Source organism: Centroberyx affinis, unplaced genomic scaffold (genome assembly GCF_046629955.1).
Source record: "Centroberyx affinis isolate AG114_WGS23_722 - 3 ecotype Tasmania unplaced genomic scaffold, CSIRO-AGI_Caff_v1 ptg005280l_1, whole genome shotgun sequence".
NCBI classification, from domain to species: Eukaryota; Metazoa; Chordata; class Actinopteri; order Beryciformes; family Berycidae; genus Centroberyx; species Centroberyx affinis.
This window is the reverse complement of record NW_027282632.1, coordinates 1-13775: the sequence shown is the minus strand read 5'-3', so window position 1 is coordinate 13775 and position 13775 is coordinate 1. Positions and strand designations below refer to the sequence as shown.

Genomic DNA, 13775 nt, shown 5'->3' with positions numbered 1-13775 from the left:
ACAAGAGCTTTGTTAAGGATTATCCAGGTAACCTCCTGACACTCTTCTCTTTTTCTCCATTATTTAGCACCAGAAGAGCTGGACATACAACGTGGTATAGCCAAAATTAAGGGAACGCCAACATAGTCTGACCAAGTAAATGGTTCTTTATTTATATGGAGTGTATTTTGTGCCATTGAATCAATACATTCATCCTCTAAGAGTGCTTGGCAAATTCCAGGCCCTGATGTGCAATGTTGGCAAGTCAACATAGTTTTACCACATCAAACACATCTCATCCTTAAAAAGCTGACAGGAGCTGCAATTTGCACAAGTCGTCTCGGTTTTAAAGCAATTAAAATCTAATCAAAGCCCTTGTCAACAAATAGATCACACACTTGTAGTGTGAAAAAGAGCTGCTGCAATCAAACCTTTAATTGGAGCTGCCTGCTAGTGTGCATTTTGATAGATCCTTGGAACCACAGTTGAATATCATTACAAATATTTCAATTTAAGCTGTACTTAATATCTATGTTTAATTATCCAAAGAGGAGCTTCAGCATTTTAGAAGCATAATTTCTCATCCACAGTGGTGTCCATTGAGGATCCCTTTGACCAGGATGACTGGGAGGCCTGGTCCAACTTCACTGAAAGCACAGACATCCAGATTGTTGGGGACGATCTTACAGTGACCAATCCCAAGCGCATCACCAAGGCTGTGGAGGAGAGCGCCTGCAACTGCCTCCTGCTTAAAGTCAATCAGATCGGCACTGTTACTGAGTCTATGCAAGCGTAAGTCAACACTTTAAACTTAAATCGATTATATGTAGGTTATTTGAATAATAACCTTACGTTTCTGGAATTTGACAACTTCCTCTTAGCATTAACATTCTTGATCTTGTAGGTGTAAGATGGCCCAGGACAGCGGCTGGGGGGTGATGGTTAGCCACCGGTCCGGAGAGACTGAGGATACCTTCATAGCTGATTTGGTGGTTGGCTTATGCACTGGACAGGTAAATTCAGATACCATGATACCATTGATTGTGTGAGTGTATGTTTTGTGAATAAGGTAAATTTTAATAAGGCACATTTATGCCTATAATTGTGCCCGTAATTATGGCATTATCTACAGATGATCAGTATTTGTCAAGGATCATCCATTTTCAGGTGATGTCCTTGTTATTAATGATTTAAAGAAAGGTCTGAATAAAAGACAAGACTTTGGTAATGCTTTTGCCCAGATAGCCAAAAAGCATTACCAAAAGCTGCTAGGTCGGTATTATATTGACATGACATGCACAAAAATTGATGGGAACATTGAAATACCCTTGATTAAAATGGCTGTACAGAAATCCATGTACTGTATACACCTACTTAGAGGGGAGATCTGTTTTAAACAAGGACCCGTTGTATAGATATTGTCCACGTTCAGTAATATTGACCTTTGACCCTCACAGATCAAGACTGGTGCGCCCTGTCGCTCTGAGCGTTTGGCCAAGTACAACCAGATTCTCAGGTAAGTCTAGTAATTTCCCAGAATGAGGAGAATTGTGGTGCTATCAATTTAAAAAATACAATTTGGCATTACATATCCTGTTGTTAATTTGCTGAAGGATCTAGAGGTCCACCAAGGACAAAGACTGTATAGTATAGTACTGAATACTTACTGATACAGAGTACTTTTGACACTAACATTTTTTTGTATCATTTTAGTCATTGAGTAGCAGTGAAATAGAAATGCAGTGAAAAATAGACCTAACTGTTGGAAAAATAGAGGTTAAATTTAAAACTAAATTTGAACCTTTTCCTTTTTTATGTAGAATTGAAGAGGAGTTGGGAGACAAGGCTCGTTTTGCTGGGAAAAACTTCAGAAACCCATTGATGGAGTAAACGAGTGAATCATTAACTGTGCACACAAGCAGATTCACAAACACAAAATGCATACCAACACAATGAACAGAAAACACTCAAAACGTCCATGTCAATAACCGTTACTGTAGAACTATTCTGAAAACTAACTGCAGTAATCAATTTACAGAAAGAACATAGTTACTGGAATTCAGACCCTTTACTATCAAGTCTTCTACTGTATCTGTTCTATTTTAATGTGGAGTAAATTATAGTCTGAATCATAACTTGAGTGATATTTATTTGCAATACTGATACATTGTAATCACAAAAGCTGGACTTAGATGCAAAGCAAATAAACAGATTTCCTTAGTGACAAAATGTATTGTGATTATTTGTCCTATGTTTCATCTTCTTCTGCACTCTTATGAAAGTGTGGTGGTAGGAGGGGTTTGGGTTGGGTGAAGTGGGGGCTAAATATCCACCCAAGATGAAAAAGTTGCATAAATACAATACTATATAGTATATCACAGTACTATATATATCACAGTCTGCAAATGTGTATTTTGTTAATATGTTTATTATTTCTCAACACAAAATTTACAACTTGCTGAGACAAATGTCAGTAATATCAATTAAGCAAAAAAATGCATCCACATTTTTGAATTGATGCAAATTATTTCTGATGGTACAAAAATCTCAAATGCAACTCCTGCAGGACACATGGAGAACAAGGGTTTTCCCTGCTTGCAAATGTTTATGACCACCTTGCTGATTCCCCCCCCCCCCCTTCTCCTGGCAGGGATGTGATATTTATTTTTATTTTTTTTCCTCAAGATTTCAGGTTTTTGTACCATACAATTGATTTATAATCTGAAATTAACATTTTTGCCTTTTTCTTTTCCTCTGCTTTTTTGTGTTCCTGGTCACATCCCTGCTGTGCTTTTTCATGCAAGCAACATTAAATGAAACCTGACCATGTTTTCTAGTTTGTTTTGATAGCATAGATCGCAGTTGGAAAAAAGAAAAATTAAATAGAACTCTGAAAATTCTTGTAAATCTATTTGCCATCATAGTGTTTTGACACACACACACACACACTGATTCAGAAGCTTGTTTGAAAACTTTTACCACTAGTTTGAGCAAGAGCCACAAGTTTTGTTTTGTTTTGTTTTTTTAATAGAGAAATGAGAGGTTTTATGGACAGAAGCAACACAGAAAGCAAGGACTGTCTGCTTACTGTTTGGCTTGTATCAGTTTTTTATCAGCAGTCTGTTCTGAGCTCAGGTACATGTATAAAATCCTTAATTCTGTGTGAAACCCCTGACCTTTAATACTTCTTATTTCTGAGTCAAGCATAACTTTCTCCTCTGGAACTATCCTGCAGCAACCAGACCAGAACAATGCTGTATGGATGCTGATAGATGCGGATGGAAATACAAGGATGACCTGCAATTTAATAGACTGTAGGATGCTGGAGATGCTGTGCCAAGATATTTTCAGTCTGAAATGTATGGGCCTAGTAATAACTATTGTTTTTATACAAGGGCTGAAGGCACGTGACAGCCAAACAGGACCTCTCGCTCACATGTAACAAGCCTATAATAACACGATATATTTTCTTTTATTGTGCTTTAATAACGAGAAAATTGGCGACAAGCCCACGCTACGTTTTCCTCTGAGAGTAAACACATTGTTGCAAAAACGCCAACTATAACCCATAACGGCATCAGCGGGGCCTATCTCGGCTTGTAATTACAAAGACCATAACCGAGAAATAAATATTACCGACTGGCTTTTCGACACCACGGTCCTAGACTAAGCTGTACACTTCGGTCTATGATAATGATATGACTCATATCGTTGTGTTTAATCAGTGTAGTAGCATACAGCATAGCATGGTGTTTCATTCGTGGACAGTTGTACGAGATTTTGTGGACAGACACACAGGATGGTGATCCGCGGCACATGCCCAGTTATGTACACCGAGACAACTTTGAAGGCTGATAGCTGTGTCTGAGGTCACTGCACAGCTAGTGGTGGCACTGGAAAAGACCGACTCCCTCCACCGCCTCCATTTTGAATAGCCATGTAATAGGGGATTCGCATAGTTTGTATCGACCGCTGCGCTGCATAGTGTCAACAAGCCACATCCAAACATCCTCCGACATGGACGACCTGTTCAGTCCGCGAAGGTAACTTGGTTAACTTACCAGTTGCTTTGTATTTGAGATGCTGTGTGTTATACGCGTCTGTTCGTGTTTAGATAACGTTACTTAGCTAACCGTTTATATGAAATAGTCGGGATGTCAATGGTCACGAAGTTGTCTGCTAACACGCTAGCCAAATAACAGCTTAACGTACTCTCGTTAGCTGTATAGCTAGCCAGCTCTGGTTAGCAAAACGATAACGTTATTCTAATCTCTATATCTAACAGTTATCTTTACACTATTCGTTTGCAAGGATGTCATATAACTATCCTACATGCTATTCATCGTAGACTTAACTAAAATCTGTTTAGTGTATCAGCTGTTAAATTACATTTGAGACTTGACGTGCATTTTGTGGATTTACATGGGTCTCTGTCGCTATGTAGGTTATGTCAACGACATCTTGTGCAGGCTAACACTGACATCGTATTATTGATTGCATACTTTTGCTAACCATGTGACGAAGCTTGCTAGCTGCTGTCAACCTGTTAGGTGTTGCAAAGTGGCACACACTGTTCATTTTATGGCGATTGTATAAATTGAAGCTCATGTATGATTGATTGGCACTCTTTTGCGGGAGCGTCGGATTTCGTTTATGTAATAAGGAAACGTCGTAGTCTCAGCTGAGATTGGTTCCCAGTGATGGGGGCGGGATGTTATTAGGCCATCAGACTTACTGTTTAATGGAAGGGAAGAATATTGTAGTAGTGTTGCTTATTCTGACTACAGCCAGACTAATCTGACCACACGTCTATTTATGTGATATACAATTTGTAGTTCTTAAGAAAGTAAATAGAAATGCTTGACAACAGCCAATTCTGAAATGTGCAGAAAGTTAGTATGCTGTAGATTGACGTTGTGCAGAATTTTGACTGATTATTTTGATGCTAAGGCTGAACTTGTGATGGTTTGTTTTCAGGAGCCTGAACAGCACACAAGGCGAGATTAGAGTGGGACCAAGTCATCAGGTAGGTCCAATTTAAGAAAGCAGGTTATTATTGAAGTGTTCTTTTATAGCTGTCATGTGGAAACTAAAAAAAAGAAAAAAGAGTATCTAGGCCTAATTAATGGGGCAAAGATAACAAGACACTCATCATCAAACTTTTCTGTGATCTAAAAAAAAAATGTCTCTAAGGTTCTTGCTTTTTTTTTTCTAGTAGAATAATATTTTCAGAAACCTGAAATATGGACCAAGATTCTTACTAAAAGAAAAGCACTACGCACAGTCTAAATCTTTTTGGCTTGTTGAGTTTAAGAGAATAGGTCTTAGAGGCCTAAAAGCCCATATTGAATTCAATCAGGACTATCATGGGCCAAATCTGTTTGGCTAATGTTTATTTTCAAATGCTAGCCTTTAATCACTTAGCTATTTTGACAGAAATTGCAGACTGTTATTCTCTTGCATGTAAAAACACAGACTTTTTGATCATCTAGGTCAATTTTTATTGGGAGAAATTTAAACCTAATGCCAGTCAGAGTGTGTGATTTCATCAGTAAACAGGTTCCACAAGTGAGCAGGGAGCCCTTGTTGTTCAAAACTTGCTCTCAAGTGGAAACAAATTCAGACCACCTCCTGAGCAGGTCTGACCTCATTAGATTAGATTCATTTGAGAGGCTTGAGTTTGCTTGGAGTGGTCACATATGTGTAGAAAAAAGAAAAAAAAAGAAAAAGACTTATAGCTTTGAGTTGATTTTAATGGGTGAAACAGACCAAGTGTGAAAACCACCTCAAAATGTGTAATTTTATTGAAGATTGCAAATATCAATAACCAAGCACTAACAAATGTTTGATGATTCAGATTGCTTATCCATTAATTACCTTACACAAACAGATGAAGTAATACCTTTTTATTAAATTGGTAGTCTTTAAAATATAAATATTGAAGTTTTTCCAATTTCTTGTACAATGAAGGAGTCCGGCCAAAATTGTGAGTATTGTGAAAAGTACTTTGTTTTCTGCACCTCACTGAACGAAAAATGTTATTAGGGCACCTCTACTAAATTCGGCTTAATTGCTGTTCTTTGAGGTAGTCTACTAAGTTTTTGCTCCGATTTGTCTCTCCCTTGGTTTCAATGCAGGCTAAGCTTCCAGAGTTGCAGCCGCGGCCTGCACCTGGCCTGCAGACCCAGACAGAGGGTGAGGAGCTGGTGTGGACGCCTGGGGTAAATGACTGTGACCTTCTCATGTACCTCAGAGCTGCCAGGTCAGTGTCTGCACTTAATTGCTCATTGTTATTCAGTTGTACGTTTGAAATGTCATGGTCCTCAAGGTATCTCTATACATGAATAGGCTTACAGCATTTTGGATTGAATTATCTTTCATTTTTTTCTTTTTTGTTTCCTAATCATAACAACAACTACACCCCTTTGGCAGCCTCTTGTGGTTTGGAAATTGCAGTCGTCAATATTGCAGTTTTCATATTTTTCTGATTAACTGTGCTGCCCTACAGAACACCAAGCATTTCCTACATGGTTAACACAAGCCACCAATAGAGCACAGCTGTTTGCTTGTCCTGCAAAGAATGCACCATTATTAATCTGTTACAACTGTAAAAATTGTCAAAGTGTAAACATTGGAGAAGTTGAGATACCATCATACTATAAAGCAAGGAATCTCTGTCTGTATGTGTGTTCTTTGCATATCTCGAGAACCGTTCATCCAATCTACTTTACACTTGGCGGGTGTATTGCTGGGGACCCAAGGATGTGCAGTGTCAGATTGGACATGCGACACGTTCAATGTTAATAAACTTTGAATAAACAAGCGAACAGCGCTCTGTGCAGCAGCGGGGCTCAAAGCGAACGGGCACTGCACTAGTGTATTCAATTTGAGAAAAAATAAATATAATTTTTGGAACCCACCTTCAGCCTTACCAGTCTTGGCGAGTGTGCAGTTTTTGTGATCTGCTTGATGTCTACAGTGGAGGAATTATGGCTACGAGAAACCAGTTCAGCTTAAAGGAAGAAACCATTTTAGAAACACTAATGGTTTGCAGGCGTGTGGTTTTATGTATTATGAATTCCAGTTCATGTATCCTAAGATTTTAGCATATTTAAACTGTTGCTTTCACTTTTAATGCATAATAAATGCACTTAATGCATTTTGAGTTGGTATGTCTAATTGCGATATAATGTTACATTATCAAATTTTCACATCATGCACCTGGTACCCCCTCTCCTGTACCCAATACTCTTCAGTGTCACTATTCAGGTATCAATAATGTATGTAATGAAAATCACACACAGTAAGAATCAGCTTTACCTCCATGGTTGAAGAAAGACAATGGTTATTTCATTGGCAAAGCAAAGTTGTGCAGAAAGTTGAGCACTATTCAGCTCTGCCTGAGCAGGCGGGCAGGCAGACGAGCACCAGCACGACAGTTTCATGAGAACAAGCCTAGTTCCTGCTCAACCTGCCAGACCGCCAGCGGCATTTACCCGCTCACCACTTCATTGAAAATGAATGACTTCTGGGCAGTGAACACTTGCCAAGTGAAATGGCATTTACATGTATGGCATCTGAAAAAAAATTAACGTGACTCATTCTGTGGTCAATATGATTATTTTGTGCTGTAAACAATTCAGAGCAGCCAAAATTATGGAGTGCATATCCCTGAAGCTTTGGCAATGGGATAGGATAGGAGTAGGCGGGACAAAAATCACGTTCACTTTACTTGCAGTTCTGTGTTAAAGCCATGTCTTTCCTGAACAACCAGTTATGGTCGCTATTTATTGCTTCACTAGAAATTATGTAACCTGGTTGTTGTTGTTCATGCCAGCGCTGTGATTGTGAAAACAGGAATTTCTTGCTCTTACTAGACTTCACTACTACACTTCAAACCATTGTATAACCCATAATGGCATCAATGGGGCTCATCTCTGTCTGTAATAACAAGATCATAATCATTTAGAAATATTACTGACTGGCTTTTTGACACCATAGTCCTTGACTAAGCTGTATACTAAGGTCTATGATAAAGGTTTTAATGATAAAAGCACAGGGAAGGGGCATTGTTTACATTTTAAATTATAGTATATTATGTCAGTCAAGAAAATATGAGGTCGCAGGGACAAAACCAGGACACCCTGAGGAAAGCTCTGTGAAATGTATTTAGGCTACTTTCTGCACTGGCTGTAAATATTTTTTTAATCAATCTGAGCATATTTTTTGTCAGTGTGTGTGCTTCCCCATTTGCGCTTGTTGCAGTAGGCTACATTTTAAATTACCAAAGATTAAGGTCATTCAAATCGGCAGAAAATCGGCAAGGGGATTTCCACCCGCGATGGATTCAGTCCATCGCTGATCCCCAAACTATTTGCTCAACCCTGATGTGGTTGTATGTATTCACTTTCCACTGCTGGCATTGGTGCTTCTAATATTTTCAGTTGGTAGAACCTGCAGATAAGTTGCTCCAGTGAGACAAGTATTCTGGTCTAGAGACTGCTTCATAAAAAGTAATGATTTTTGCCAGTTGAAAAATGTTGCCTCTTAAAATTAATGTGTTGTCACATACTGGAGCCCTGTCATCATTGATACAGTGCAAATTGAGAGGAACCCATTTGTAATGATGCACTTTCTACATTGACTTACTGTAAGCTAACATCACAGATTTTGTTTTCTTTCTCTTGTTCAAGGAGCATGGCAGCATTTGCAGGGATGTGTGATGGGGGATCTACGGAGGACGGATGTTTAGCAGCCTCCCGTGATGATACCACACTCAATGCACTGAACATGGTGTGGAGCACAACTTAGTTTATATTCAACATTCTGCAATGAAATCATGAAAAACACCATCAACGGATTGCAAATTTACAGAGAAACATCTGTGTTTTTCCATTTCCAGTTACATGCAAGCCATTATGATGCAGCGAAAGCTCTCCAGCGTCTGGTTAAGAAGCCTGTGCCAAAGCTCATTGAGAAATGCTGGTCAGAGGATGATGTGGTAAGACACATTTGCCTAGCAACACAACACAACACTGTTGTGGTCAATGCTGATAGATTTTTTGTCTGTATATGGTTTATATATGGTCTGTATATGGTTTGTCCAGGCATTTAAAATTCCTGATGATATTGATTTAAAGTTGCTCAAGTACTTGAAATATGTTTAACACCTTTGCTTGATTTTTATTTTTGCAGGCACTGCCAATTTTATTTATGTGATCAGAAATTGGAAATTGCTTGTGTTCATTGAATCAAATTCAGCTGTAGCAGCTTTTGATATGACCATAGTTGTTTCAGGTCCTTTCTCTGCTCAGGGGTTTCACCCCTCCCCTGGTAAAATGCTGGACCTCCGGCAAACCTGCAGTACAATAGTGATACTTTTTTCAACTGTTTCCTCAGTATCAAATAGCAAACCAGTGCTGAATACTCCCATTATAACACCGGTCTAATTAATTGTCAGCTATGTCTCAATATATGAACTGTCTAATCAAAACTATGTCATAACTTGAAGTACAGGAACCTCTTGTCCCCTGACTAAATACTTTTTGATTTTGCCCCCCCTCCCCCCGTTCCTCTCAACAGAAGCGCTTCATCAAAGGCCTGAGACAATATGGAAAGAACTTCTTCCGTATTCGGAAAGACTTGCTGCCCAGCAAAAAGACTGTAATTGAGTTTTGAATTTCTTCATGCCATATTCTTTATCAGAAACTAAACTCATTAATTCATGCAATGATTCAAATTGTGTGTTCTTATCTTCAGGGTGAACTGATCACATTCTACTACCACTGGAAGAAAACTCCCGAGGCTGCAGGAACAAGGGCTTATCGACAGCACCGCCGGCAGCCATCCTCTCGCAAAGCGAAGACCCGCTCCGCTGCAGCCCCCGTGAACACCCCATCTCGGTCTCATTCAAGTAAGTGTGCACTACTTTGTATTCCTCAGAAATTTAGCAGTACTGCCGATTGTAGTTCCCCCATCCATTCCAATGAATTCTGTTAATATTTGTGAGGTATTGCGGTGTGGTAGTCATATGATTTGGATTTGGACTAAATCTTCATCTAAGCTGATCTTTTCCTTTGCAGTGGACCTGAGCTCTGCCAGTGAGGATGATCTTGACAGTGAAGACAGTGAACAGGACATGAAGAACTACACGTGCGGCCATTGTGGTACAACAAGTGAGTACAAGTTGTGTTTTTGGTGACTTCTCAGATCGGGCCGAGTTCAGTTTGCTATTAAGAACTAATCCTTCACAGCAGATTTCTACAAAGGCGTGAAATCTGAAAAAAATGCTTGAATTGTGATCAGGTTAGTCTGTAGTTTAAAAGGTGTATGAAACTTGTTCCCAAAGCCTTTTTTCTTTAACAGGTTCTAAGGATTGGCACCAAGGGGGCAGAGACAACCTCTTGCTGTGCACGACCTGTCGCACATACTACAACAAGCATGGCCGTCTGCCGCCAGCACAGAAACCTGCAGACCCTCCATTCATGTTTAAACCTGTTAAGGAAGAAGAAGAGGGGAACAATGGCAAGCATGGCATGAGGACACGGCGGAGCAGAGCACCTGTAAGTCTGAGGCATCTCTTCTCATACTACACCAAATCAGTCACAGTCCTTATTCATACCGGGGACATCTGTGTTTATTAGCGATATTGCATTCCATAAAATTTGATTGGAAATAAATCATTATTATGAGGGCTTAGTTCAGTTTTCTTTAACTCCTGTAGTTGCTATAGAGGTCTGTAAATTCCATGAAAATGTAATTGTGTTGTAAACTTGGAGAAGCAGTGTTGATGACATAAGTTGTGTTGAACAGGCTGTTCTCCGTATGTTGTGTTAAACTGGTAAAACTGGTAAATACAATTCTGGACACTTGAATCAATGCAATTATCATACTGTAATACTACGCCTTTGGTCAATTATGTGTTGTATTGTTCAAGAGTAAAACTAGTGAAATGGTTACATCAGCAATGTCCTCTTGTTAATCAGATTTTATCAAAGCAGTACTTTGAGGGAAAATGAAACCTGTGTTGAGATAAGGGATGTTTTAAGCACATTTTGTGCACATGCTACTGTATAGACAAAGTATCTTTGAAAATATACACCAGGAATCAGATGTAAACAGGCCTGACTCACTGAATCTAATTTTGTTTTACCATCAGCTGTGGAAATGTTACACCTGAAAGAAAGAATGTCTTTGTTGAATGTTTTTTATCAATAATAACTATTTTTTAAATATAGTTGTCATCTCTAAGAAGTGGCCACAAGAGGCTTACAGGCTCCCCCACCAGTGAGGACCAGCAGTCTAGTAGCCAGCCATCCCCAAGTGGAGCGAGCTCCATGTCTAATGCTTCAAGAACCTCTTCCACAGACAGTAAAAATGACTCCACAAAGAAGTCAAACAAGGTACACATTTTCTGCATATTTTTATGCCTTTTATGTTTTCGGGTCCACAAACGTCCACTTGTACTCAAGGATGAACTGATTAGATTTTGGTGGTCAAAGGTCAAAGGTCAAGGTCACTGTGACCTCACGTCCGTCCCATTCTCATGAACGCGATATCTCAGGAACGCCTGGAGGGAATTTCATTACATCTGGCACAAACGTCCACTTGGACTCAAGGATGAACTGATTAGAATTTGGTGGTCAAATTTCAAGGTCACTGTGACCTCACAAAAGATGTTTTTGGCCATAACTCAAGAATTCATACGCTAATTCTGACAAAATTTCACACAAATGCCTAATAGGATAAAATGATGAAGTGATGACATTTTATATCCAAAGTTCAAAGGTCAACTTCACGGTGACATCATAATGTTTTGCTTACCACTGTAGCTGAGAAAACAATCTTTGGTCATTCTACAAAAACGGTGGAAGTGCTGTCACTTACGTTTGCAGACACCAAAATCCTTTAAGTTGACCTAATAATCACATTAATGATATATGTTCAATAAATAAAGACTGTCCTTGGATTGACAAAACAAAGTTTATTGGCGGAGGCATACAACCGCGAGGTGGTTATTTCTAATTTGTACCTGTATCATTATAAATTATTACACTAGGTTAGAAATTCTCAAATTGTTTAGCTTGGAGGCCCTGCTACTTGATCAAATTGCATAGCGAACTTGGAAATGTTAGAATAGATTGACAGTGTGGCTACACTTTGATAAGGAGTCAAGTTTGTCCTCTTGGTCGCTATGCTGCTACACACTTCAGAGACGAGGAACCTGCTCCCATGTCGCAGAGAATTGAACTTAAAGAGTCTTTGGTGCCAGGTGATGTCACCACCTGTTGTACCCTATAGAAGGTGAAATCACCTGGCACCAATGACCAGCCAATAGCAGATGGCCAGTTCAGTACCCTACTTTTCACCATTAGGTGTCAAGCTTCACCAAAGATTTGGATTAGGGGTTTAGTTACTCTTTAAAGGGAAACCAAACATAAAGACTACTTCAGGTTGGACTGACTGGTTGAAAGCATGCTATTGCAATTGTAATCTGTTATTGGCTGATCTTGGTTACCCACGATTTAGGTTGCCTTACTTTGTCATGGATCAGCCAGTAGCAACCAAGATCAGCCAGGGCACGAGTTTAAAGCTTCAAGTATCACTGATCTAGATTTCTCTGTCATGTCAATAATTCATAATGTGTAAATGTTGTGCTGCATCAACAGAAGATGAAGGAGGAGGCACCGTTACCAAAGACAACAAAACGCATGAGGGAGAGTCCTGCTCAGGAGCCTGATGAGCCTGACAAAGTTACACCTAAAAGGCCAAAGACAAAGGTGAGAGAGCAACAGTAGAACACGCAGGTGTAGCTTTATGCCAAATATCACTTGGACAAATACTCCTCCAAGGCTCCAGTGTATGACATTCTCTGCAGTAGTGACACTAAACATTTTCTTTCGTTGCACTAGCGCATCTGTGGTAAAATCTTTGAAACTCTTAAAAACCTGTCTTCTCAAAGTACTTGAAGATGAGAAGTTACTCGTTCATTGCCGTTTTGGTAGCCCATTCCACATAGTGCCAGCTGAGTACAGAAAGATATCCCCGGCCATGAATCGGCCCCTAAGCACAGGCTGATCTAAGTTTGTTTGTTCTTCCAGGAGCCACAGGGTTCTCGGTCAGAGGGAGAGGCAGAGGTGGAGGAGGAAAGTTCAGACAGCCGCAGTGCTAATGATGATGGCAGCAGTGACACCAAAGACATTGATCAGGACAACCGCAGCTCTTCCCCCAGCATCCCCAGCCCTCACCAGGGCAATGAGAGCGACTCTGACTCATCTGCCCAGCCAATTGGCGTCCCATCAGAGCCCGGTGCACCCCCTGCTGTCCATGCTGACACACCGATCCCGCAGGCCCTCCACTCTCAGGGCCACTTCACCACTCCCCAGCCACCGCAAAGCACCCCCTCTGCTGATCCTGCCCCAAGCCCCCCTCCTCCTTCTCCGGACCCTCCTCAGCTAGCCTCTGGTCAACCAGCTGTAGTCATGGCCCCCCACAGCCGACCGCAGCCCACCTCTCTCTCTGTTTCTGGCCCACCACCCCTCCCTTCAACAGTGGGGCAGGGCTTTCCACTTTCGCCAGCATTTCAGGCCCCACCTTCTCTCAGCTCTATGTCTGCGCAGCCCCTGCAGCCGCATGGCCCGTCATCTCAGGTCTCCCTGCGACCCCCTCACTTCTCTAGGGAGTCCCAGCTCTCCCAGACTCCTTCATCTGGCCCCCAAATCAAACCTCCTTCCACCACCCCTATTCCACCTTCACACAAACAGCCACCGCACCTGTCTGCTACGCCATTCCCCCAG

The 13775-nt window shown here is 40.6% G+C and overlaps 2 protein-coding genes across 2 annotated transcripts; both read left to right on the top strand.

Annotated features, from left to right (window-relative positions):
• Positions 1-5: 5 nt before the first annotated feature.
• Positions 6-2196, top strand: LOC139667064 (alpha-enolase-like; the record flags this gene model as incomplete). Its single annotated transcript, XM_071546453.1, has 5 exons — positions 6-27; positions 570-771; positions 884-992; positions 1437-1495; positions 1800-2196. Coding segments are annotated over 5 exons (462 nt in total), but the record flags the coding sequence as incomplete, so codon positions are not given.
• A 1721-nt stretch (positions 2197-3917) lies between these two features.
• LOC139667066 (arginine-glutamic acid dipeptide repeats protein-like) lies at positions 3918-13769 on the top strand (the record flags this gene model as incomplete). Its single annotated transcript, XM_071546454.1, has 12 exons — positions 3918-4022; positions 4957-5005; positions 6117-6241; positions 8673-8772; positions 8882-8980; positions 9562-9642; positions 9739-9892; positions 10062-10154; positions 10345-10541; positions 11217-11381; positions 12648-12758; positions 13080-13769. Coding segments are annotated over exons 1-12 (1890 nt in total), but the record flags the coding sequence as incomplete, so codon positions are not given.
• Positions 13770-13775: the final 6 nt, after the last annotated feature.